Raw genomic sequence first — 24,893 nt, forward strand, 5'->3', positions numbered from 1 at the left:
CCTCCATGTTCATGGGGATGACAACCAGGCTGTGGTCCAATAAGTAGCTGACTTCCTGCACAAGAATAGATACCAGGGAGGCCAAGCAGAAACCCAGACCATGAGAGCTGAAATCAAAGATATGTTAGGACAGGTTTGAAAGCATGGATGGCAGGGAAGAAATGGAAGCAGAGGCAGAACTGGAAATTGACAGACATCTGTTTGAAATCACAACAGGGGCTTTGGGCAAAACAGTAAAATGACTGATACCTCCTGTACCTGAACCTCCAGGAGCGCTGGCTGCCGGAGGAGGAGGAGGAGGAGGAGGAGGAGGAGGAGGAGGAGGAGGAGGAGGAGGAGGAGGAGGAGGAGGAGGAGGACGGAGATGATCAGAGATCCATGCAGTCCCCACCGGCCCCACTCCAGAGGTAGGGCACCTGGGTGGGCCCTCAGGCTCTCCCATAGTCCTCCTGTTAGTGTACGCACATTTCTCCGCAGAGCTGACATCTCATGCCCCCTTGCACTACACCTGTTGTGAGGCACTGCACTTTGGAGAGTGTTCCATGCTAGTGTTTCTTCACTCTTGCGGAGATTTGGGGATCACAAAAAGTATTCTTATGAAGGTGGTGTAATTAGACACACCATTTTCAGAAATACAAACTTCAATATCTTTCCACTTTTTCATGAATCAATTGTTAGAACAACTGACTGACTCTATATATGAGTGTAAAATACTATGTAAGTATACTTTAATACATTTCTACTTTTAAAAAAGTCAAGGGGAAAATCTCCATAAAACAGGCTGTCACTTCTTACTAAAAACAAGGTGAGCACAACTAGAGCAAGTCTACTTTAGAACTTCAATTGCCTTTTGAAAACTTAAGAATATGCCTGACCATCCATCCAAATACTGAAGAAATGCGACGTATTAGTAGTACTTTAACTTCCAGGGAACTCGGCAAATTGCTTGACTGCCCATTGTTAGCATTACCTTCAAAGATTCTGACTCAGTAGCTCTGAAGAAACGGAACATGCAATTTGGTAATGCGGACCAAGGAACTTCAGATGAACACTCAATATTTTGAGGTTCAGGACATGAAATTTGCATGAATCATAAATTATATTATTACTATGTTAAATAATTTACAATGCTTCTCAACTTTAGAGAAAAAACAAAATACTTTTGAGAAATCATGATTTCTCTATAAAATTACACATGCACCCAAGGCTTCATATACTCTAAGACAGTGGTTCTCAACCTTCCTAACACTGCGACCCTTCAATAAGTTCCTCATGGTGTTTGTGGTGACCCCCAGCTATAAAATTACTTTTGTTGCTGCTTCAGGACTGTAATTTTGCTGTTGTGACTTGTAAGTATCTGTGTTTTCTGATGGTCTTAGGCAATCTCTGAGAACGGGTTGTTCAACAACCCCAAAGGGGTCATGACCCACAGGCTGAGAATTGCTGCTCTAAGATCTTTACATACCCTCTGAAAACTCAAAAGTGAGAGTGCCTGGGACATCAATGCACACAAGGTAAACCCATAAAGAGCACGTTATGTTATACAAACTATGCTAGGAATGGGCACAAGGGACTCCCTCTAAGACTCAGTCAGGACCCACCCCAACTCTGGCTCAATACCAACTACTCTCCCAAAAGGACTCCTGAAAAAGATTGTCTCTATTAACCAAGACTAAAGTTTTCTGCACATAAAGAGATGAAAATCTAGAAACATAAACAAAACAGGTTCTTAAATATAAATCTGTTTCCCATACACTGAGAAAAATCGAAAATATGCAGTTAAAGTTAGAAACTTTCTAAATTTTAACATTCTTGTGTATCACATAATATTACACATTTTCTACATGCTAACAGGGTAAAAGCAGAACATTTTGTGAACACTGAAATTATCTTTTCAAAAGTTACACCAAGAAATTTACCTGAACTATATATTTTCACAATCCCAATAGCACAAGTTTACATTGTGTTCCTAACTGGATTTTGTTGGCTGATTAAGACGTAACCCAACTCTAATGTATTATCATTCCTATATAAAAAACAATGTACTTGACAGAAATGCAGTTTAGTAAAAATATTTTAACAAGCAGTCTCAAAACAAAACTTGACAAAAGTTCAACTTATGAAACATATTACATTTTCTTTAATCTGAAGTCGATATCACATTACGTAGGAAAAAGTCCGAACACCCACTGTCCAGGAAGAACAAGGAGGACATCAAGATGTTCTGAGCAATTTCCTGAACAGCAGGAAATGAAAGGCTGGGGATGCTGGCTTGTGAGCAGTTTACTTCTTCTAGACAGGCTTACTCATTATTAACTGATAAGAGATAACGCGATATTAAAAACTTAAATCTAATGGCCCTAGTGCCATGACTGTCAGTTAATACTCAACTGGGCAGAGTTCCTTGGTACCCTTACTTTCTGGGGAAGAAGAAAGCTGGTCTCTCTGCAGTACCACTGTACAGCACCTGCTTCCCTGACTCAGGTAACTGTGTCTTTCAAGACACAGTGTTCATACTGATGAAGAAATGCTTCCAAGTATGAAAGGGAGTCGTTGGTTTATTACCTCTCCAGCTCACTGAAATGACGACTTCCATAGTGAAAACCTGTGATGAGTGGACGTCCACCTGGAGTTACTCGATGAAGAACCAAGTTTCTCAGTATAATTTAACTGAAAACACTACTTCAGCTTTGAATGGATTTTAATGATATGTACAAGAGTTTAGCAAATTACAATTAAAACGGAATCAGTTATGTTAATTCCACATAACTTAAAATCATGCAATACTGCATGGTAAAAACAGCTTCATTCATATACAAAAAATATTACTTTGAGACTCATGACAGTGCCTGGAAATTTTTGACATAAGCTTTCTGAAAAGAATACTTTATAAAAATTTAAAGATCTGCTTAACCAATTAATGCATTATTAGGAAAGATAATAAACATTATTAGTAAAGTGAGATTACAGTGATTAATTTTAAAATTATATCAGGTATAGATAGGGCTGAATGTCGTCTCATTAAATAAATGTTCAGTTAAGAAAATAGTTTTGAAAAAATCTTATATTGAAGCCATGTATTAATTTTGTTGAATCAGCTTATATAAATCAATGTCAAGTTTATTCAGTTAAAGAAAATAGGACTATGCTTTCTTATACTCATAAATAGTACTTATATATAGTCTATATACAAGTGAAGAAAAATTCTTTGTAAAAAACATACTGCCAATCCACTTGCTAAGGTTGAAGTAGTTCTTTATCCACACAGTAACTACATTGGTGAAAATGTCTAATTTAAATCACATTCAACCAGCATAAATATGTAAGCTGAGTATTGTTGTAAACAATAGAAAAATCAAATTTGTTTGCATTTTTAAATCTCATCACTGAGTAACAATCTCCTCAGCTTAGAATGCTTTATAAAGGCTCAACATTTAATTTTATCAAGTCCAAAGCCCACTAAAGAGTAAACAGTGAATGCTTTTCAAAGTGCGTAATTTCCAAAGCATCCACTTGTAGTATTTATCCAATCCCAGTTCATCAGCAACAAAATAAAATGCACTTAGCTATAAAAATACTAAGGAATGTTATTGAAAAGGAAAGGCTATTTGGTAGAAGTAACTACAAAAATAATTAGTTTAAAACTTTGTAAAGCTTTAATGCAAGAACATCAGTACACTGTCTTTCCATAAAACTTAAAGCATGATCAATCCCAAGACTGTAAATGTCTACCTTTCATGGACTTAAAAAGGACTTGCAACAAAGTATCTCTTACAAAATGCACGACAAATGATCATGCAGGTGTTAATCTGCAGGCATTGGGGGGGATAATGTCTGTGCTGGGCTGTCATCTTTGGCTTTACTGGCAGCAGCGAGGATGGGCAAGGAGTTACTCGGAAGTGCGGATGTAGGACAAGGCGTGCCAACATTTTCATCTTCACCGGTGTCTGAATCTGGCGTTGTAACTTCACTGTCCTGAAGCCCCAGGATCTCACAAACTGCCTGTGGCAATTCCTGAGCGCACACACACAAAAAAAATCAAATATAAAATCATTTATTTACTACTGAGGAAAAATTTTCACAAAGTAAGCCTTTAATACTACTTCATTTTGGAATCTGGAATCTGAACATTTATTTCAACAGTGTAAGTGCCACACAGTCTTCTCTCATCATCTGTATTCCAAATGAAATTCTACCCATTTCATCCATTTTCCCAGTTAGCTTTAAATGTCAACATGACACAGCCTAGAGTTGAAGGACTGCCCAGACCTGTCTGCAGGGATTGTCTGGATTGCTAATTGATGTAGTAGACCCCGCCCGCCCGCCACACCATTCCCTGAACAAGTAAGTGGTGCTGGGATGGGCTGCAAAAGAAAGCCAGGTAGGAGGCTGGAGAGATGGCTCGCTCAGTCAGCTCTCAACTGCCTAAAACCCCAGCTCTAGGGGAACCAACATCTCTGACCTTCAAGGACCATGCCTTCTCTCACATGCCCATACACACAGAACGGAAAGACAGTCAAGACAGACAGACAGACAGACAGACAGAGACACACACACGCGCACACACACTAAAAAAAAAGCACTAGCTAACAAGCAGAGCCTGCGAGTGAGCCACAAAGCAGCCCTCTCCAGTGGCTCTGACTTCCCTCGGTGATGGGATGTGACCAATAGGTGGAAACAGCCTCCCCCAGCAGCTTTGGGCCGGGTTCTGTCACACAGCAGAGTGGAGTCAGAACAGAAGCAGTTCCTGGACCTCACCCAGACTCGTCACTCTACCCCAGCATCTATCGCAGCTGCTTCTCACTGCTGTCTGCTTGCTTGCTATGGCCTTTACAGTTCATTAAATTGTATAGGGGTTCGTGTAGCCCAGGCTAGTCTCCAACTCATTACACAGCTGAGGCTGGCCTTACACTCATGATCCTCATAACTCCACCTCTCCAATGGTGGGGCTGTAAGGACGCACCGACCAAACCCCATTTAGTTTTCTAACATTTTGAATTTCCCTCTTTCCTCTCCTGTTCCTAGTTATTCTACCTCCCCATGCAACACTAGCTCCTTAAAGATTCAAAGTCATCTTACAGGCAGGTTTTGAAAGAGTAGCTATCCAATAAACTTCCCTAGAACTAAACTAAATAACCATTTGGACCCATGGAGGGTGGGGAAATGATACAAAACTGAACAAAAATTCTAAAAATGAAAAAGCCATCAGTTCCTATGAATTATGGGGTTTGGCTGGGTCTGCTTATGTTTCTGAGCTTTGGACAGAAAGATGTGACTTTTCCTCCCTGTCCCCACCCTCTTCCTCCTGATGCTGGCTGGCAGGGACCCAAGGCTGCTTTTCTGACTCTCTGGGCTTCCTTCTTGTCTCTAAACCCACCACCACCACGCCCCCATGTGGCTGCTATGCTGGCCTAAACAAAACTGGTTTTGATTCCCTTCTCCTTCATCCGCTCCTCTGAGCAGCTACTGAGATTTGCAACTTGCCTGCCCTGGAGTTTTTCTTTTAACTTTATTATAATTTTAAAATACAATTGTCTGAGTTTTAAAGTAAAACAAGAGGGGGGGCGCTATAATGATTTGGTTTAAATTCAGATAAAACCTTAAATGTATCTTTGTTTTTAGAAACAAGAGCCTGATGAAAAATGTAATAAGATAAACCACCATCCACATGCTTCTGGTCATCACCTATCTTTGGTTCTGGGTTTTGCATATTTAATAAGAGATCCTATTCTGTATTCATTAAGTTGGATAATGTATTGCCACTTAAAATCTACAGCCTCCAGTTGTAGAAATATTTTCATTACTTTTGCCATTTTGCCAATTAAATGTTTCCAATCTGGCATAATTAGTCAACTGTTTCAATTAAAAGTGAGGTAAACTTACAATAGTAACTAAAACAAAAGCTTTGTGTCTGCCCTCCATCTGCTGCCATCCACTTTCTTTATAAGAAAATCCTTCCTTAGTTGATAAAGAGGGAGAAAATACTGCAATTACTTGCAACACTGTATACCTTGCATTGTGCCATCTGTAGGGAAATTGCTTCTGCTTTACATAGTATATCTTCCACATCAATTTTCATGGACAATTCATTGATGTGCTAAAAAATCAACAGAAGAGAATGATAATCAAAACAGAAAGCTCTATTATGTTCTAAAACATAAGCAATTTATTACCAGTTATACTGCAGATATTACCCATAATTTAAAAATATTCACATATTATAAACCCACAGAAGATCCAATACCTCTTTCATTAGACTCTTCCGGGTTTTAAAGCCAAAGAATAATAAGCTTACAGAGCATTAACCCTGCAGCATTCTCAAGTCTTGTAGCTCATAGTTATAAGAAAAGACTAAACTACATCAAAAAACATTTGCTGAATCTACTTTCCTTCTTAAACAGCCACCTGATGAGAACTGAGCAGTATATATTTACTAAAGTGTCATCTCAGAAAACTGGTCCAGCACCAGATGTTAGGGGCACAGTGTGAGCTACTCCTAAGATTCAACAACACTCCAAAGAGATGTTTTGTGCATGAGGACCGCCAGAGAGAAGCACCAGAATACCATCATCTAGTGAGAAAAGAGCCACCTTAAGTATTTCATTGAAGCCATAATGCCTTTCCATTATCTGCTGCTTTTCTGATTCCAGGATAGCACAACACAGAAGAAGATGGAAGTTCTTACAGGGCAGTTCCGTCCACATTACCTACAAAACATGGAAGTTACTTAGTAACAAAATCCATTCTAAATTATTTCCTCAAAGATACATGCTAATTCTGAAGCAATAAACATGCCTAGTTAGGATGTCCAGTTTCTACCTAACAGACAGGAACTGAAGGAGTTACAAAGGAATTAAAATCAAGTTACTATCTGATCTACTTCCAAGGTGACTCATCAAATAACTACACTGAGCAGCTAATAATAAAAAGCACTACTGACTAATGGCACACTCTTAAGGTCAGCCTTAAAATATAAAGATTAGATCTTTTCCAATATTTTTCTGAACTTTGACATTCTCACAAATCTTCAGTACTTACAAAAATTAAGGGAGATTAAATCCTACAAATTAAAAAAGGCCTAATTATAGTACATAAGAGCAGAAACAACCAGAGATATTTCTACACCATATATAAAAGACCCTGTATTACATCCTATAACTAAAGATAAAGAGTATCCCTGATTCCAACAGAAACCAAAGGAACTACACAAAATTAACACCCCAACTACAAACACATTTGAGCAACGCCTACATTTTATCCCAAATATGGGCTGATGCCAACAAACTCAAGACAAGACTTTGCTTTGCCCGGGCAATGTACTTAATGACATCTTTTTGGGGAAGAAAGGGAACCATACAAACACTGCTAGTGGAGCACAGCTGAATGTGTAAGGAATACATCAAGCTAATCCAGCTTAAGAGTTTAGGTTCTCAGTGATGATGGCACGCGCCTTTAATCCCAGCACTCGGGAGGCAGAGCCAGGTGGATCTCTGTGAGTTCGAGGCCAGCCTGGGCTACCAAGTGAGTTTTAGGAAAGGGTCAAAGTTACACAGAGAAACCCTGTCTTAAAAAACCAAAAAAAGAGTTTAGGTTCTCATTCCAGGGCAGGCCCCATGACCAGGAGTAGCAGCCATCACTAACAACTCCATGCTTCGTTTGTTTTGGTTTTGTGTACATTATTGTTTGTATGTATGCATGAACTCGTGTGTTTTAAGAGAATGAGAAAAGAAATAAAGCTGGGTGGGTGGGAAGGATCTGGGAGGAGTTATGGGAGGGAAAACATGACCAAAATATATGAAAACAAACTGCAAAAAAAAAGTTCAGGTTCTAACTATACATATGTGACACACATTTAAGTATGAATCCATGCAGGACACAGCAGCACAAAGCAATGTCCTTCAACTAGCACACAGCCTTCTCTACTGGAAGTACAGGAACTAATTCCCAGCTGTAGAAGGAGTTTGCTACAACTGTATTACATAGTCTCTCCTTGGTAGAAATTCCGTCATTCTTAGTTTTTATAAAGATATGACATAATAAGACATTGTACTAGTATTGCACTTTTTAAAGCCATGCTACATCTGTTATTAACAGATACTCAACAAGAGCAATAAAAACGTCATTTCCTGTTTTTCATGGAAAGTTACTCTGAGTAGAAAATGGAATAAAGGGATACACACCCAAAACAGAAAAATGAATCCCCATTATAGAGAAAAGAAAGAAAAATGGAACAGGGGTACTAATTAAAGAGAACTATACCTTTTTTGAAAATAAAGAAAACGTAGGTAGCAGCATGGGGAGGGAAAGAGGCAGGATATGCTTGTTATTTGTTATTACCAGTGTGTTGTAACTTAAATTCATTGAAAAGGAAAACACAAGCCATCTCCTTTGTAATGCCTCAGCCTATAAACCAAAACTTTCTGGAATGTTTTAAAAAATGTATACCAAAATGTAACCATCTTCACAAAACCAAGCCTTACATTCAATCAGAAAGTAGTTGGTTATTCCCATGATGTCTGAGCCTCTATTGCACCAGAGGGTGTGTCTTGCTAGACAGCGTTCACAGATGAGTATGGTTGATGAATGCTCTTCCCTCTCACTGGCAAGTTCATCTAGTCTGCTGCTAAGGCATTCTTCTAATGGTATTAAAATATACTTCTTAGGGATTCCAGCAGAGAAGAATTGAGATTTCCAGCCTTAGGAACTGAATAACTACTGGATTCTTAGCCTTTCTGTTTGGAACTAGACTGTTGTAAGCTGCTCTAATAAATCCTCTTTTATATTCACAAATAACCCCCCCCCATTTTATTTTCATTCTATCACTTCTATTCCTATACACAACCCTGACTAACCCTGACTAACTCAAGAAAGGCATAGCTGGGTCATACGGTAGATCTATTTTTGGCTTTTTGAGGAACCTACACAAGATGAAACCCATACCTAGCACATTATTAGGCCAAGAAACTGAGATAGATGGGTCATAGGCCCTAAAAGAGAACCTACTACTATTAGTCTACTAAATGGACATAATATAAAACCAGCTCCTAATGACTTCTTTTTATACCTATAGAGACACATATAGACATGTGTCTCTGAACCCTCATCAGAGAGGCTTCTATTTGCAGTCAATGGTGACTGACATAAAGACATACACACAAGTGGCCAAGGTATAGAGAATGAACCAGAAGAGTACTCAGCCCTAAAGGGCGCATATACACTACACCCCTTCCAGGAGGTGGATCACTGTGGAAGAGGGTGTGGAAAGAGTGTAGAAGCCAGAGGTGGTGGCTGACTATACAGAAACAGTCTCTTATGGACATAGCAGGGAAGGTGCACATCTGAATTTACATTGTTTATGACAGCACACATAAGACCTGTGCAAGCCCAGGCAAGACCAAATCCCAGCAGGGAGAGGGGAGCTGAGCATACAACATTACCCCGAGCTGTGGAGCAATTGTTAGCTGCTGGAAAAGGAGAGAGAGATTCCTCTAAGAGTGTACCCCTGGTAAGCTGACCACCCTCCAATGAAAGCTATTTGGGCAACACAAATCAGTCTTGTAGAGTTCTAAAAAGGAGAGAGGGAGTATGAAAGTGGGTGGGTAGGGAAGGGGGAGTGGACTTGGGAAGAATGGGGAAGGGGTGAATACAATTAAAACATATTGTATAAAGCTCTCAAAAATAAAAAATAATAAAGTCAAATCTACCAAATAAAGGCTAAAGGTAGCAAATGATCTAGAGAGCTCTTTCTGGGATACTTGGCTTCAAATCTCAGTGCTGTGCTCTGAAGAGACAGTCCAGGAACCAAGAGTTATTAGAGAAGACCACAAATGCATGTTCAAACCCACCTGCCTTAGAAATTTCAGTGAAGCTATGAGAATATACTTATAACTCTACATAGAATACATTGTTTCTTTCCATAATAAATGTAAGAACTTACCTCCCATAATCGGAGAATATCTAGAAAACTAAATTCCCTTTTAAATCTGATTAGAAGCCATCTGAAGCAAAAATATAGATATCCAGAGTCCTGGGATTCTACACAGAAGAAAAAAAAAAAAAAAAATAGGGCTTATTCTTATGCTAACATGTAAGAACCGAGGAACCTTTATCAAACTCCAATTTATCTATACATTCTATGTATGTCTAACTATATTCTGTCCATTCAAGGAAGCAACTGAAATGTACAGGTTAACTTATTTTTTAAAAACCCCTAAACAAATGAGTAAGTGCGTGACAACATGATACCAAGTGATCTCACCCTTCTTAAAAACTTAGCAACAGCAGTGGGGCACTGTGGTCTTTAAGAGTTCCTTTATGCCGGAAGAAAAGGCAGATGCCTTTAATCCCAGCACTCGGGAGGCAGAGGCAGGCAGATCTCTGAGTTTAATTAAGGCCAGCCTGGTCTACAGAGTGAGCCCCAGGACAGCCAGGGCTACACAGAAAAACCATGTCTCAAAGAACCGAAAAAAAGGAAGAAAAAAAGAAAGAGAGAGAGAGAAACAGAGAGAGAAAGGAGGAGTTCCTTTACCAGGCCTGGAGAGCTAGCTCAGCAGTTCAAAGTACTCGCTGCTCTTGCAGAGGATCTGGGTTAAATTCCCAGCACTCACATGGTGTCTCACAACCATTCCTAACCCCAGTTCCAAGGAAGCAGACAGGCACACACATGGTACGCATACATCCAAACATTCATACACATAAAATAAATATTTTTTTAAAGTTGAAAAAAAAAAGTTCCTTTACATTTTTACAGGCATTGTCCTACAGCCTGCTGTGTGTACTTGTATTTACCCAACTTACCTAAATAGCTACAAAATCCACTGTCTAATAATCTCAGTAAGGTGCTCAGCTGGATTAACTGGGTCTTCATGCCTTGCATTTGTTCTTCAAAATTTTGATGCTTTAAAAGAAAAATAATTATTACCACATAATATTTAGTATTTCAAAATACATTATTACTGATAATTAAACATAGGATCCCTAGCAATAAATGCAGGACTTCTACTGTACTGATTATGATAAATAAACAAGTGATTGAAAAGCTAAAGCATCACTAAAGGGAAGGGAAAAAGAAGAAAATCGCCTTGTTCTCAAACAAGGTTCATTCCCCTCTATTTATCTGATTTCGACCAAGAAGAACACAGGGTGGCGGCAGCAGACTGGCCGACAGCGACACCCTTCCTTATGCCGCACATGTTTAGAACGTTTAGAAAAGGGGCACATGTTCTGGACAAGAACAGTCATTAGATTGTTCCCATTATCACACATCCTTTCAAATATGCATATGAAACACAATTCACTTTAGCTTAACATAAATAAGCCTCATTTTAAAGAACAAAAAACTTTTTAGATTTGCTAAGAATAGGGCACTTGGGAAGTCAAAGCCGTGAGCATGACCATATGAAGTACTACCTGTCTTGCACAGTTTTCTCACAAGTGCAAAGGTTACATATCATGACACTGCCATAGACTGAACACAGGAGCAGATACGGAAATCCATACTGTATTAAACAGACATTGTGAAATGTCACTGGAAAAGATGATTTCTTGGGGAAAATATATGCAAGTTGTATAAGGCATCGAGCTAAGTATTTATAAATGTTGCGGTATTAACTTTCCATCCGATCAAACCTAAACAGTTCTTGAAGTGAAGGGCTGTGAACTGCTGTGGTTTACGTGCTCAAACAGCCTTCAATGTTGACTAGGCTCCCTGTCAACTGTCAGTTTGTCAACACTGGGACAAACAACCAAAGATGCCAGAACAAGTCCTCTAAAAGTCCTGCAGGCATTCTGACCCTTAACTCAGAAGCCTCTACTTCTCTATGCCGCCCCACCTTCCCTAGCCTTTGTGAAAAGCCTTAAACAACTTCTGCACACCATCCCCTCACACTTTTTCAATAGTACTATAACAGTGCTTTAGCAAAACTATCAATTTAGAAGCCGTTCTTGATTGTAAAACTTTCTCTTCAATGAATTAAGAAATCAGCTTAATAAACTCAAGCCTCCAGAATACAGTTCCTCAGTTACCAAAGGAACTACTGGGAAGAACAAAATGAATTCGCCAATCAACAGGATTTTTGCTTTCACAGTCAAAAATCACAGTTGGTTAGGAGTACCAAGATGACTAAGTCACGCTATAAAAAAGTATCTAGAAAATGATGGAAATCTACTCTGAAAGAGTACTCATCCTGAAGTGCTCCGAGAGAGCAACAGTAATAAAGGACTTCCGACTGTGTCTTGGGAACACAGGGATGAGAAGATGAAAGTATACCTCTATGGTAAAACAGACGATGAACACAGCAAAGTGCATTGTGTTCCTGTAGTCTCAGCCTTCAACTACACATAAACTAAAAGACTCTGTCGGCATTAGGTTCAGCAGTCCCAAACCAGGGAACCAGTTACATGGAGTAAAGCCAGACAAGGACCAGGAGTCAGAAGCAAGGTCAAATGAAAGTACAGGAGGCAGTACTAACACAACCCAACAGCCAGGCGGGTGCTGACTGCCACACTGCCTTCCACAGGAGTGCCACATGGTAGATGCGCTAGCAGACTAGAAAGGGACCCTTTACTATGGACTAGAACAGTCCCCGGACTCTCCTATGGAGAGAAAAGCACAGAACACTTACTGAAGAAAAGACAAAATGAAGAAACTGAAAATTCCTGGTACACAAAATGAGAAGACTGTAAACTATAAATGTATAGAGAGAACAGTCTTTATGTATAAGACCTAAATACATGCAGATGTGCATATTTGGGCATCTGAAATAAATCTGAGTATGACAATACTGGTTCTTTTGTTGAAAATTATTACAAGTAAGAAAATAAACACAGTATGTTCACATTAATTTGGGGGACATAGACTATAAGTAGAGGTTTGAACTAAATACTGGCGAAAGATTCATGTATTCATTTTACAAAAATCTGTTGAACCACTCCATGAAGAGCATTAGGAAAATTCTGCATTCTACAAATATATGATCCAGTAACAAGGCACATACCAGTTCCAGTGAACAAAGATAAACAATAAAACCACAAGGAGGACAGACAATTCTTACGAAATGATCATCAGTTGTACAGACCTTCTTAACAAATGCCTCGGGTTTCTAGAGCACTTGGGAGTAACTGGAACTAAGAAAGTAGGCAAATCAACCAATCAAAAAGATAAGGAGACAACTATATGACCAGATTACTGCAACACTGACAACCTTTCCAAATGATCCCAAAGCAGCAAAGGACTAATTTAAACGTGCACTGATTTAACAATAAAAACATTTAAAAACTGTAAATTTTATCAAACACATTTGGAAAGGAACTAAGAGAAATGAGGATAAATTCAAAATACAGACAACAGATTTAAGAAAACAGACAAAGGAAGAAAGAACTGATCAAGAAAAATAGGTAAATAAGAGACTACAGAACAAGAGAGATACACACTTCACCTTGACTTAAACTACATTGCAGAGAACTACTACTGGTGACCACAGATTCAGAGTCTCTATCCCCACTTCAGTATGTAAATAAGGACTTAGCATCAAGTTTAGTTGTGGTGTTTTTAAACAATACAGGGTGGTCAGGGCTTTCCATTTCATATAAGCCATTATTTACTCATACTCCCTCCATGCACTCACCTACACCAAATCGTTTTCTAACCAATTGCTTGACAAGACTTTTCTCCTTATCTCTGTTAATAGTGGCTCTGTCCTACGATCCTAGAACTCTGTCTCAAAGATATATTAACAATGATAAAATGTTGCTCTATGATATGTAATCTCAGACATTCTAGTGATCACATCCTCCTTGGAAAATCACAAGGAATGGAGTCTAAGGAAGTGTCAGAGACACCAACATTTTAAGACATATGTGGAGATAAGCCAGGTATTACAATGACAAAATCCAAGACATTCAGTGAAGGTCAGAAGACTACTATAAAGCATGGCACTAGCTTTATATCTGAAACCACTATAAAGTTCACAAAACTGAACTCATCTATTCATCAATATTCTATGATGACACATGGCTCTCCTACAGAACACAAGCATTTACTGATATTAAATCCAATAATTTCTGTACTACCAACAGATATTATCAATTTTTTCATATTAAAAGCAATTCTAGCATTTCCCTAGCCTCTTGAAAGCTTGTTAAAAAGAAGTAAAACAAGAATATGCAATAATAATTTCAAGCTCCATCATAGTAGGTAGATATTAAAATCAATCTAATACACTAATAAAACTGGATTTTTCAGATTCAGTCTGAATAGAGGAAGGAATCCCTCTGCTTACCATTTGGTCCATGTAAGAGGCAAAGCACCAAAAGGCATCCACTTCATTCTCCATCACATATAAAAGAGGGGAAAGTAAGTCGCTCATTCCTTGTATATATCCTGAGAAAAAGAAGGGGAAAGTCTCTGAAAACCTAAATTTTGTGAATCCCTTTGTACATATCACTACCATATAGCTCAAACGTACTTCCTATGAGTAAAAACTGACAGATGCTCACATCCACGAAGAAAGGAAAACAAAAAGATGGAAAGATCAGTTGTTTCCGAATGACACATTAATCAAGTCTATGTGTTTTAACTAGAACGTGTTTTAACACAGAGGTCACCATCAAGAATGTGTAGCTCTCACCCCTCATCAAAGAAGCTTCTTTCTCCAGCAGACAGAGACCATTACAGAAATCCTCAACTTGACCAAAATGCAGAGAACTGCCCCTGAGGTGTCCAGCACCAAGTGATATACATCTACAACACAATCCCTACTTAAGGCTCAAGGAACATCACTGAAGAGAGGACCAAAAGGTTCAAAGAGCCAGATGACCAGGAAGTCTGCTGCAAAAGTTTGTCTTCTAGATGTGACAGGAAAGCTGTACTCATGAAATCTCTACAATATGGCTACTTAAACAAGATCTCAACAATACACCACCAGCTGACATGGTAACATGGAAGTATCACAGGTCTCCATCCCTAGGCAAAGAACTATAGGCAACTAATGACTGCTGAGAGATAGAGAATTAGTCTGCTGAGGGCTCTCCCCTTCATTGGCTATTCAATACCATGCAGTCAGCCCCAAAAACATGCACACATCCAACACGGAATGGACTCAGGGCGAGGCTATATATTATTTCATACATACCTATGCAAACACATGCACATATATGTAGTATAATTAAAGAAAAACACGTGATTTTTAGATTTTTAATCATTTTTAGGGAGAGCAAGGGGGTTGGAGTGAGTAGAGAGAAGGGAAATAATAATTATATTTTTATAGTGGGTAGCCATTCCAGCCTTGGCCTGGAAGTTCCAACCCCTATTGAGGCTTCGGTAATGGTCACGCCTACAAGGCAGGGCTGAGAGAGAATGCTGAAGACCCAGGAGGAAGATGAGAGGCTTCTCTTGGCTCCGGGACCCTGGACGCTGGAGGTAGACCAAGCAGAGTTCTCCAGAGAACACCGCCGGACTGCGCCATACCTTTCCCAGACCCTGCAACCTATCCCTTCATTTGTAAGCTACCCCACAAAATAAACCTCCCTTTTAACTACATGGAGTGGCCTTAATAATTTCACCAATATATTTTAATTGAAAGTAATTTTTAAAGAGATGTGCAAAAGCATCAAGAGAAAGAAGAGATGAAGCAAAGTGAAATGCACATGCTTGACCAGACGCTACAGAGGAAACAGGCGGGGAGGCAATGAGAACACTGAAGAAGGAGGACTGGAATATCAGGAAGAAAGTTCACGTCCAGAGTGACCAGGACTAGGGTATCTGAACACACCAGCAAAGCAGAACACTAACTGGAGAGGCCCACCGCCTCCCCATGCACTGCACTGGCTAACTCACACCAACAGAACCACAAAACTGTGCCCCACCTTTAAACAGTAGTCAACGCTGGCCTCCCCTCTTCCCCTGGTATCTTTCGCTGACCCAAGTTAGCAACTGTCACTGTCTCTTGAACTACCTTTTTCTTGCTACTACAGTAATTTCTCAGTTATGACACTACAGTCCTTGATTGTGTGAAAAAGCAGCAAGTTAAGAAATCACACCCTTCATTTAAAACGAAGTGTTAATTTTGCTTTTCACCTGGATATCAAGTTTCTTTATTTCTACTCTATAAAATGCTCAAGTTTCTTGTTTTACAAGTTGTTTTCAGACTCCAGACTCTTTTATTTAATATTATTTTCTGGTTTTGGCGTTTTGCCTGCATGTATGTCTGTATACCACTAGTGAGCCTGGTATCCAGAGGCAGGAATCTGATCCCCTAGAAATGGAGTTACAGAAGGTTCTGAGCCACCATGTGGGTGCTAGGAACGGAATCTGGGACATCGGTGGGTGCTGGGAATGAAGTCTGGATCACCTGGAAGAGCCACTAGCAGTTCTTACCTGCTAATCCCTCTCTCCAGCCCTGGACATCAAAATTTTAATCAGCAAAGGAGCTGGTGTGTGAAAGTGCCTGTTCACTTGTACTGTGGTACCTTTTGTATAGTTGTCAAAATGAGCAACATTTTTCTTTCCTTCTTTTTTTTTTTTTTTTTTGTTTTGGCAATGGTGTTGAGGGTAAACACATGACAGGAAACATTCTATCACTGCATATATCTTCATTTTTCTTACCATTTCTATTTTGAGACAAAGTCTCACATAGTAGACCACACTGACTTTGAACTTGTCTTATAAGTTTCCTGAACAGACTTGAAAGAGATACCACCTGTGTTTTGTAATCCTGGTAGGCTTTGAATTTGCAGTTCTGCTTTCTGCCTCTACCCCAACAACAGCTTCAACTTTCTGGTCCAGGCCATTTAGGCTCAGCACAAAGACTTCCTAACTAGTACCTTGAAATGTTTGTGCAACATACAGCCTTTCATTTGCAAATCCAAGACTTGCATTTCTGCTCAGCAAAAATCTTTCTTAGGGAGGCCATTTAAACAGTGCGTCTTTAAAAAAGGAGACGAGGACAATATTGCTACAAGTTACAAACAAGTGTCCATCTCTCATTCCTGTTTATTTTTACTGAGAATAGAGGTAAAGCCAAAGTTTCTTTAGAAAATTCAGATCAGGGGTTGGGGATTTAGCTCAGTGGTAGAGCACTTGCCTAGCAAGCGCAAGGCCCTGGGTTCGATCCTCAGCTCCACATTAAAAAAAGAAAGAAAAAAAGAAAATTCAGATCAAATGTGTAATACAGAAAGGCACTCAGATCACCTCACAGTTCCTTATAGTAAAAGTGAAGCTCTATTTGCCATGAGTCTATACTGTCACCCAGTGTCACCCAGTACTATTCCTTTCCATGATCATTACATTACCAAGAGCCTGTGCTCTATCATCCACTATGATGCCCTTCCACACAATCTTATTATATTACCACAAGTCTGGGCTCTATCATCCACTATGATGCCCTTCCACACAATCTTATTATATTATCACAAGTCTGGGCTCTATCATCCACTATGATGCCCTTCCACACAATCTTATTACATCACCATGAGCCTGGGCTCTATCATCCCCTACGATGCCTTTCCACACAATCTTCCTGCCGTGTTATGTCTAATCTCTACCTGTGGGAAAATACGATGCCACTCACATTAGAATAAGAGAACACCTAGTTTCTAAGAAGATAACCAATTCTCACAGTTCCAAGGAAGAAATTTAGAGAAAAGAATATCATATTTAAACATAAACGTGTCTACAGATTTATGTAGAGGTTTGGAGTTTCAGGAGAGGAACAACTAAGAAGATGAGATGGTTATCATCAGAATTTGCCAGTCTGGCACTGACAAAGAAATACGGGACACTACTAACCTAAACCAATCAGAGTAGGAAGGGAATCATCCGACCTGAACAAAGTGCAAAGGAGTAAGAGTCTACTGTGCCTGGAGTGCACACTCTAGGATAGAAAAATTCAAAGTGTACTATTCAAAAGATCTGCAATGTACCTTTCCTGGGGGGGAGGGGGTGCTTTGTTATTAAGTTATGAAGAATAAAACTTTCCAGAAAGCTAATTTAATCCTTAAAGTCTTCAGCTCTCATATGAGATCACTACCCTGTTTCTTCTGTCTTAGCTGAGGCAAGCTGTCAAATTATTCTTTATCTTCAGATAGCCTTTAAATCGTTACATCCTTCTAGGTCATGTTCTTCGGGGTACAGATCGAGGGCACAATGAATGTCTGAATTCTTGTTCACTGAGGCATGGTAAAGCTGGTTACCACTGTATTCAGCTGCACTTGGAGTCTACACTACTGCTGACTGTGCATCTTAATCAGTGGCACCTTGATTTCCAAGGGATTTCCAAAATTATTTCCATAGCTGGAAACGTGGGAGAAATAACATTTCTTATAACCCTAGTACACATTTTCTTACACTGAAAATAAAACTTTAGTCTACTTGATGGTCAATTTTTCAGGTAACTAAAACTTATCTACTGGAGTATAAAATTTAAAAAACCTTAGGTTTTGCTTTGCTTTTTTGTTTGTTTTTGTTTTTTGAGACAGAATTTCTGTGTAGTCCTGGCTGTCCTGGAACTCGCTTAGTAGACCAGGCCAGCCTCAAACTCACAGAGATCAGCCTGCCTCTGCCTCCCAAGTGCAGAGATTAAAAGTATGCTGCACCACCACCCAGAAAAATAATTTTTAAAAACACTAGACATTGTAGCGCTTTCTTGCACACAGTACTTTGAACAGAATTTAACTTGCTTTTGAACATTCAGGGTCATCCTTGTAAACACCCACAGTACTATGGGGGACCAGCCCCCACATTTATTTACCCCAGGAACTCTTGAGGAATAAGGAATAAGAGACTTAGTTAGAAATAGAGAGGAGAGAAACAGATAGAAGCAAAGGATAGCCTCAGGTGGGCCTGAATCCTTATCCACTAGCCCAGAGCTTTAGTCCAAAGGGCTTTTTATAACACCACCAAAGGATGGAGCAAAAGACCTCCCCTGCAGCACAGCCAAGTACAGACCATCTCAGACACCTGTACTCAGGCCTGTGGTCTAATCATCCTCTCTATGCAGACCTGCTGGGTAAAGCCACGAGGAAAAACGGGTTCCAACACAGTACAAAACGAAATAGAAGGCCCATAGACACTTCCTGAAGCACAGCACCTGTGTTCTCTAAGTTAATCTTCTTTAAGTTTTCTGTATGCTTTGCACCATTTTGCTCTATTTTCTCAATAGCAAGACTGAGTTCCAGGAAGATGTATTACTCACCACTCATGTGTGAGTAAAGAAAACAAGTCAACAGGATGCAGTCATCAGAAGACTAAATTTACTGCCTAGGTTAAGTATGAGTGAAGGACAGAAAATGTGGCCCACGGATTGTAGAAACAGCTATTTCAGCTTCTAATAAACCCAGTTAATCATGGGAAACTTAACCTGATGTGTCTGATTAGAAAGTCTGGAGTTAGTGTAGACAAATAGAGATGGCAAACTGATACACTTCTCTTCACAGCCATGTGAATTCTTATTTAAAATTATCGGCAAGAATGCATAATGCCACCTGTTCTCAAAAACAATGCTCCTATTCTCTACAATACTAAATTGTTAAAATGGCAATGGACTGGAGTGCTGAAGGTATAGAGCAGCGATTCGCAATGGTGATTCCCAGCCATAAAATTAATTTCATTGTTTCTTCATAATTTAATTTGCTACTGTTATGGATTATAATTTAAATATCTGACATTCAATCCCAAAGGAGTCATGAGCGATAGGTTGAGAACCACTGGTATAGAGGTAAGAATGCCAGCTAGTAACGAAGATTAGAATCTCTAAGCCTGGATTAATTATCCTCTTAGTCAACCTGGAGTCACTTTCTAAACCAATACACTTTAACTGATAAAGTGGGACTAACAGCCTCACTTCTTCAAACAGCTATTATTATAATATAAAATTAAAATCAAATCAAGTGTGACAGCACTCTATCGTCTGAAAGTCATTCCATATGCTTTCAATGATCCAGTATGAAGTTCACTACAGGTATGGCAGATAGGACTGGCTACGTCTTTTCACTTTCATGAGAACTCTAATTTTCAAAATATTGTCATTAAAAAGGCTGATACCTTGAGAACAATAACCGAGAGAATTAATAAAATATAAATGATGAAGAAAATGTTATTTATAATTTTAGGTTCATTTGAGTTTAAATGGGCTGAGTAATCCAATCAGCTACTCCAAAAGACGCCCAAAGCTCTCCTGAAATGATCTGGAAAACACTATTTCTGACAGTTTCTAGCAAGGAGCCATTTGAACGGTAGGAACTCGGGACTATGCATTACTTATTATTTATAATGGACTGATGCTTGGGGAGAGAAACAGCTCAAGGTCTCTTACTACTTAAAATACTGGTTCCCTTGAGCCCAGTACTCAGGAAGCAAAGGCAGGCAGATCGCTGTAAGCTGAAGTCTAAGGCTAGCCTGATCTACGTATCAAGTTCTAAGCCAGGCTGGGCTACAGAGTAAGACCAACCCAAACACTATTGCTTTGTTAGCTTTTCTCCCCTAGTGTCCCTTCCCTGTACGATATCCCATTTCATATGCCAGTCCAATAACTCATTTTGGTAGGACTCACAAAACACTCCACTCTACAATCTGAAAGCTCCAGTCAAGATTTTTCTTCCATAAGAAGGAAGTATAAACAATGGTTCTCAGACTTTCTCCACAAATGCATTTTTAATGTCTCCCTAATCTTCAAGAAATTACCAACAGCTCCATGAATTACACACCTATTCCAAACAGCTCATCAAGGGCTGAGAGGTTCAGGGTTTGATGTATTTCAGATTTCCAGATGAGGGAGCCCAAAGTGATGTCTATGCATACACTGCAATTCCAAACTTTGACATGAGGGAGACCTGGTTACCTTTGTCACCCACTGACCACCACAGCGGACTCGGCTGGTCTGGCTGGCTGCCAGGGTGTCTGCTTCCTCCATTAGCTCTCCACAAGAGTCATTCCTGAAGTTTTGCACTCAGAGGACAACCAAATAGAGGAAATGGTCTCCAGTCCAGCAGATCTGAGTAGCTTCCCTCCCCAGCTAGAACTTCCAAGTAAGCTCTCAAAATCCAAAAAGCCATGAAATCTGAAACACTGGTTCAAACCATTCAGGTAAGAGATGCTCAGCCTGTGTTTCTGTGCATTGAACTAATGAGCACTGTTGAGCATTATACCAGTCCTCCAAGCTGGAAGTTCATAGAAGATCACGTCTTCACCCATATTCTTCACTGGTTTTTACACAGCAAGGCCAAATATCCATCCTTACAAATAAGTAGTTTCATAAAAAGAAATGGAGCAAGCTACTGTTAAATTCCTAAAACTACTTCAGCTAGTACAGTAACATCCTGAAGATATTAAATTAAAAAATTAAAAGAGTTCCACAATGCCTCTGTGACTTGCTGTGACAACCTAGGGCTCTCCTGTGGAGTCATAGCCTCGTAGGCTTCTAAGGCAATTACCATTTCCAAACCAGCCAATCCATTTAAATTCTAAAATAAACACAGAGTCTTTATTTAAATCAAAAGTTTACAGAACTCACCTAAATCAAAATCATACATACAGTAGGTCATCAAAATGTCATGAAGCAAAATCAGTCCTGGGTTATCTTGCCCTTCATAAAACTTGTTTGTTCGATCCGTTCTGTTGACATCTTTTTCTAAAGAAGAAAATCATCACATATTTCAAAAAGCAGATTCTTATATAAAGTTTTTATCTAACAAGCATAGGATTTCTTATTAATTTCACTTCTTGACAAGCTTTAATTAATAAAGAAAAATTCCTGGAGAACTGACTCCCAAAAAGTTGTCCTCTGACCTCCACACATACATTGTGGTGGTCACACACACACACACACACACACACACACACACACACACAGAAATCAGCCTGCATGGGAATTCAGTCTCACGCTCCTCTCCATCTTGATGAATGAGCTCCCCTGACAGTGACTAAGCAGCCTGTCTTCCTACGCATGAGCTCCAGCACCAGCAGCCACCACAGGACTAGGATTCTCTGGCTGCTCTAGGAACTCCTGTCCCTCACCCTCTACAGACCGGTCAACTGTCTTTACTGAACTACACAGCTCGCCACTGTGTGCTGCGCTCACCAGCACAGAAACCCTCTCAACCACTCCTCCCTGTCTGCCGCCCCAATCTCTGCATGTGCCGTGTCCAAGTGCTTTCCTCCTCCTCCCTCTTGAACTCAGGCTAGCCATCTTGTCACACTCAACAACCCACAAAGCACTCGCTACAGTCAGACTCTGGTGATCTCGGCACTGCCCACATTGTGAGCCCTCCTGACATCACAGCCGCTCTCCTGAGCCATGTTCATCAGTCTTTTAGGAAACTATGGTCTCCTCTCTCGCTTCTCCATGATGTCCCCAGTTGTAAATGAAAGTGCCTTCGTTTCTGAGGCCTCTTCCAACCGTACTGTCTGCTTGTCAAATCTTTATCTAGTTTCCTAAATCACAGTTTCTTAACCAGTATGTTAGTGACCCTAGATTTATCTCCAGCTACTAACGCACCTTGGAACTTGAGCCCCCTCATTCTGACATATTATTTAGTGAATACCCAGAACTATTATCCAAAACTGAATTCCAAATAGCCCTTTACAAACTTGTCTCTTCTGGCTTGTCCCACCTTGTCAATAAAGCACAGCAACTCCATTTCTCCAGCTGCTCACCCTACAATTGTGACATCCATCCTTCCTTCCCTTGACTGACATTGTACACCAATTAAATCTTTAAAATACATAGAGAAGGCCTGGAGAGACTCAGAGAAGAGCTCAGAGGTTAAGAGCACTAGCTGCTCTTCCAGAGGTACTGAGTTCAATTCCCAGCAACCACATGGTGGCTCACAACCATCTGCAATGAGATCTGGTGCCCTCCTCTGGCCTGCAGGGATAAGTGCAGACAGAACACTGTATACACAATAACCAAATAAAAATTAAAAAACAAAACCATAGAGAAGCCAAAATTGCCATCGCCCACCCAATACATTGCACTCCCTACCTAACTACCTCCATTCTAGCCATGGTGCTGTGTCTGCTCTTCTCCAAACACTCAGAGGCCCTGAACAAATGAACAATCTAGACGTTGCTGCCATTGCCTCTGCTCCAGTCCCCCCGCACCAGGGAGCTGCAGGATGCACACTGTAGCTTCAAGCCTCCGTACAAGTCTGTCTGCTGCTAGTCTCCTCCGTCCAGCAGCCGTGGCGCTCATCTGGACTTGAGCAGAGCCTCAAATGTCTCCCCCATCACTTCTGCCCTCTAGAACCAGTCTGCAGGCCTCCAAGTGTGCGGCTAAGTCATAACTGGTCACGTTACTCTTCTGCTCAAAATCTCTCAGCTGAGGAACTGGCAATACTGAGCACTTAGGTCACGAAAACAAGTCTATTCCACTCAACATTCAATATACCAAAAGTCTTGCAAATTCTATCAACAACATGGGTCCTCTAACTCTGTACTACCACCGCCTCTTGATTAGACTTCTACCCCTAAGTAGCTTCCTTAACCCTATTTATATTTTAGACAGCTTTCTTATTCCTACTTACAACTTGATAGGACCCATTTTCACATAGCAGCAAAAAATATAAATAACGTGCTCTTACAACACACTCTTATTCCAACAGCTTTCCATCATACTTAAACCCATCTTCTTCATGTGATCCACAAGACCTACAGCCTCCTGAGCAAAGGTGAGCATGAATACATTTTGCATGTGTACATGGAGGTTTGAGTGTGCATGCCCCTGAAAGTCAACCTTCAGTGTCTTTATATTGCTCCACCCCACCCTTTTTGAAGCAGTTTCTCACTGAATCCGGACTCACTATATAGTGAGACTAGCTGGCCAATAAACCCGTCATCCACCTATCTCACCCACAGCATGTGTGTGTGTGTGTGTGTGTGTGTGTGTGTGTGTGTGTGTATGTACAAGTGTGTATATGTACATATGTGTGTGTGTGTGTGTGTGTGTGTGTGTGTGTGCGCATGTGCGCACACGCACACAGCCACTGGAAAACTCTAGATGAATTAAACAATTCAGTAACCTTTATTTTTGTCTAAAAATGAGCAAACTGAGTAAATATGTCTCAATTCAAATCATACAGAGATTTAAGCTGGATGGGAGGTAGAGACAGGAGGATCAGGAGTTCAAGGCTAGCCTGAACTAAATGAGACCCTGTTTTTTTTTTTGTTTTTTTTAAAAAAAAGAGATTTGAAGTATCTAGGTTTTCCCCACCAGATGGCTGCAACAAATGAGTGAGGCACAAAAGAGACAGAAGATGTGCGTCATTACAGCTTAAAATGTAGGGGGAGATGCTACAGCATGTATAAGAAATGGGCCTTCAAACATTCAACCAGGTAACGTCTAGACTCTTTCTAGTTTGGGCATTTAATGTCAAGTAAAAGGGGAAGGCAAACGTAGTTCACCATCTTCTCTTCTACTGAAACTGCAAACAGCAGATGCCTTCAGATGGAATCTTTAAACAAGCTATGACAAAGAACCAGGTTCCACCGTAACCAGAGTTTTAAGTAGCTTACTTTCCAGAGAATATGTGCTTTCCAGACAAAAGCACTAATGCCAACAGATGGCAGTAGTCGTCTGCATATCACAAAGGTTCTGAATCACTTTTGCATAGAGCATTCTAGGTATAATAATAGCTTTCTAGAGTTAGATGGCCTTTTGCTTTTTTTTCTTTTTCTAAGACAGAGTTTTGCTATGTAATTCTAGCTGGCTGGTCTTACTGCCCTATGTTGCCCAGTTTGAGCCTGAACTCCAATCAACATACTGCCTGCCTATGTTTCCCAAGTTCTGGGATTATATACACACACCACCACACCGGCTAAATCGGAGTTCTCTCTTCCATACTTGGGTGGTGGTGGCCAGAGCAATGGCAAAATACCTCTATGTATTTATGATCTATAAGCA

General features: G+C 40.1%; 1 protein-coding gene across 1 annotated transcript in view; it reads right to left on the minus strand.

The window, feature by feature from the left end:
* Positions 1-2,683: 2,683 nt before the first annotated feature.
* Tbc1d15 (TBC1 domain family member 15) overlaps positions 2,684-24,893 on the minus strand; it is a 54,458-nt gene continuing 32,248 nt past the window's right edge. Inside the window, exons 11-17 of the mRNA XM_036169708.1 lie at positions 21,507-21,623; positions 14,280-14,380; positions 10,798-10,897; positions 9,938-10,035; positions 6,591-6,707; positions 6,011-6,097; positions 2,684-4,014 (exon numbers count right to left, since the gene is read on the minus strand). Of these exons, the coding sequence (XP_036025601.1) occupies positions 3,805-4,014; positions 6,011-6,097; positions 6,591-6,707; positions 9,938-10,035; positions 10,798-10,897; positions 14,280-14,380; positions 21,507-21,623 (830 nt within the window). The 3' untranslated portion in view covers positions 2,684-3,804. The remainder of the gene's footprint in view (positions 4,015-6,010; positions 6,098-6,590; positions 6,708-9,937; positions 10,036-10,797; positions 10,898-14,279; positions 14,381-21,506; positions 21,624-24,893) is intronic.

The sequence above is a fragment of the Onychomys torridus genome, chromosome 20 (genome assembly GCF_903995425.1).
Source record: "Onychomys torridus chromosome 20, mOncTor1.1, whole genome shotgun sequence".
Lineage (NCBI taxonomy): Eukaryota > Metazoa > Chordata > Mammalia > Rodentia > Cricetidae > Onychomys > Onychomys torridus.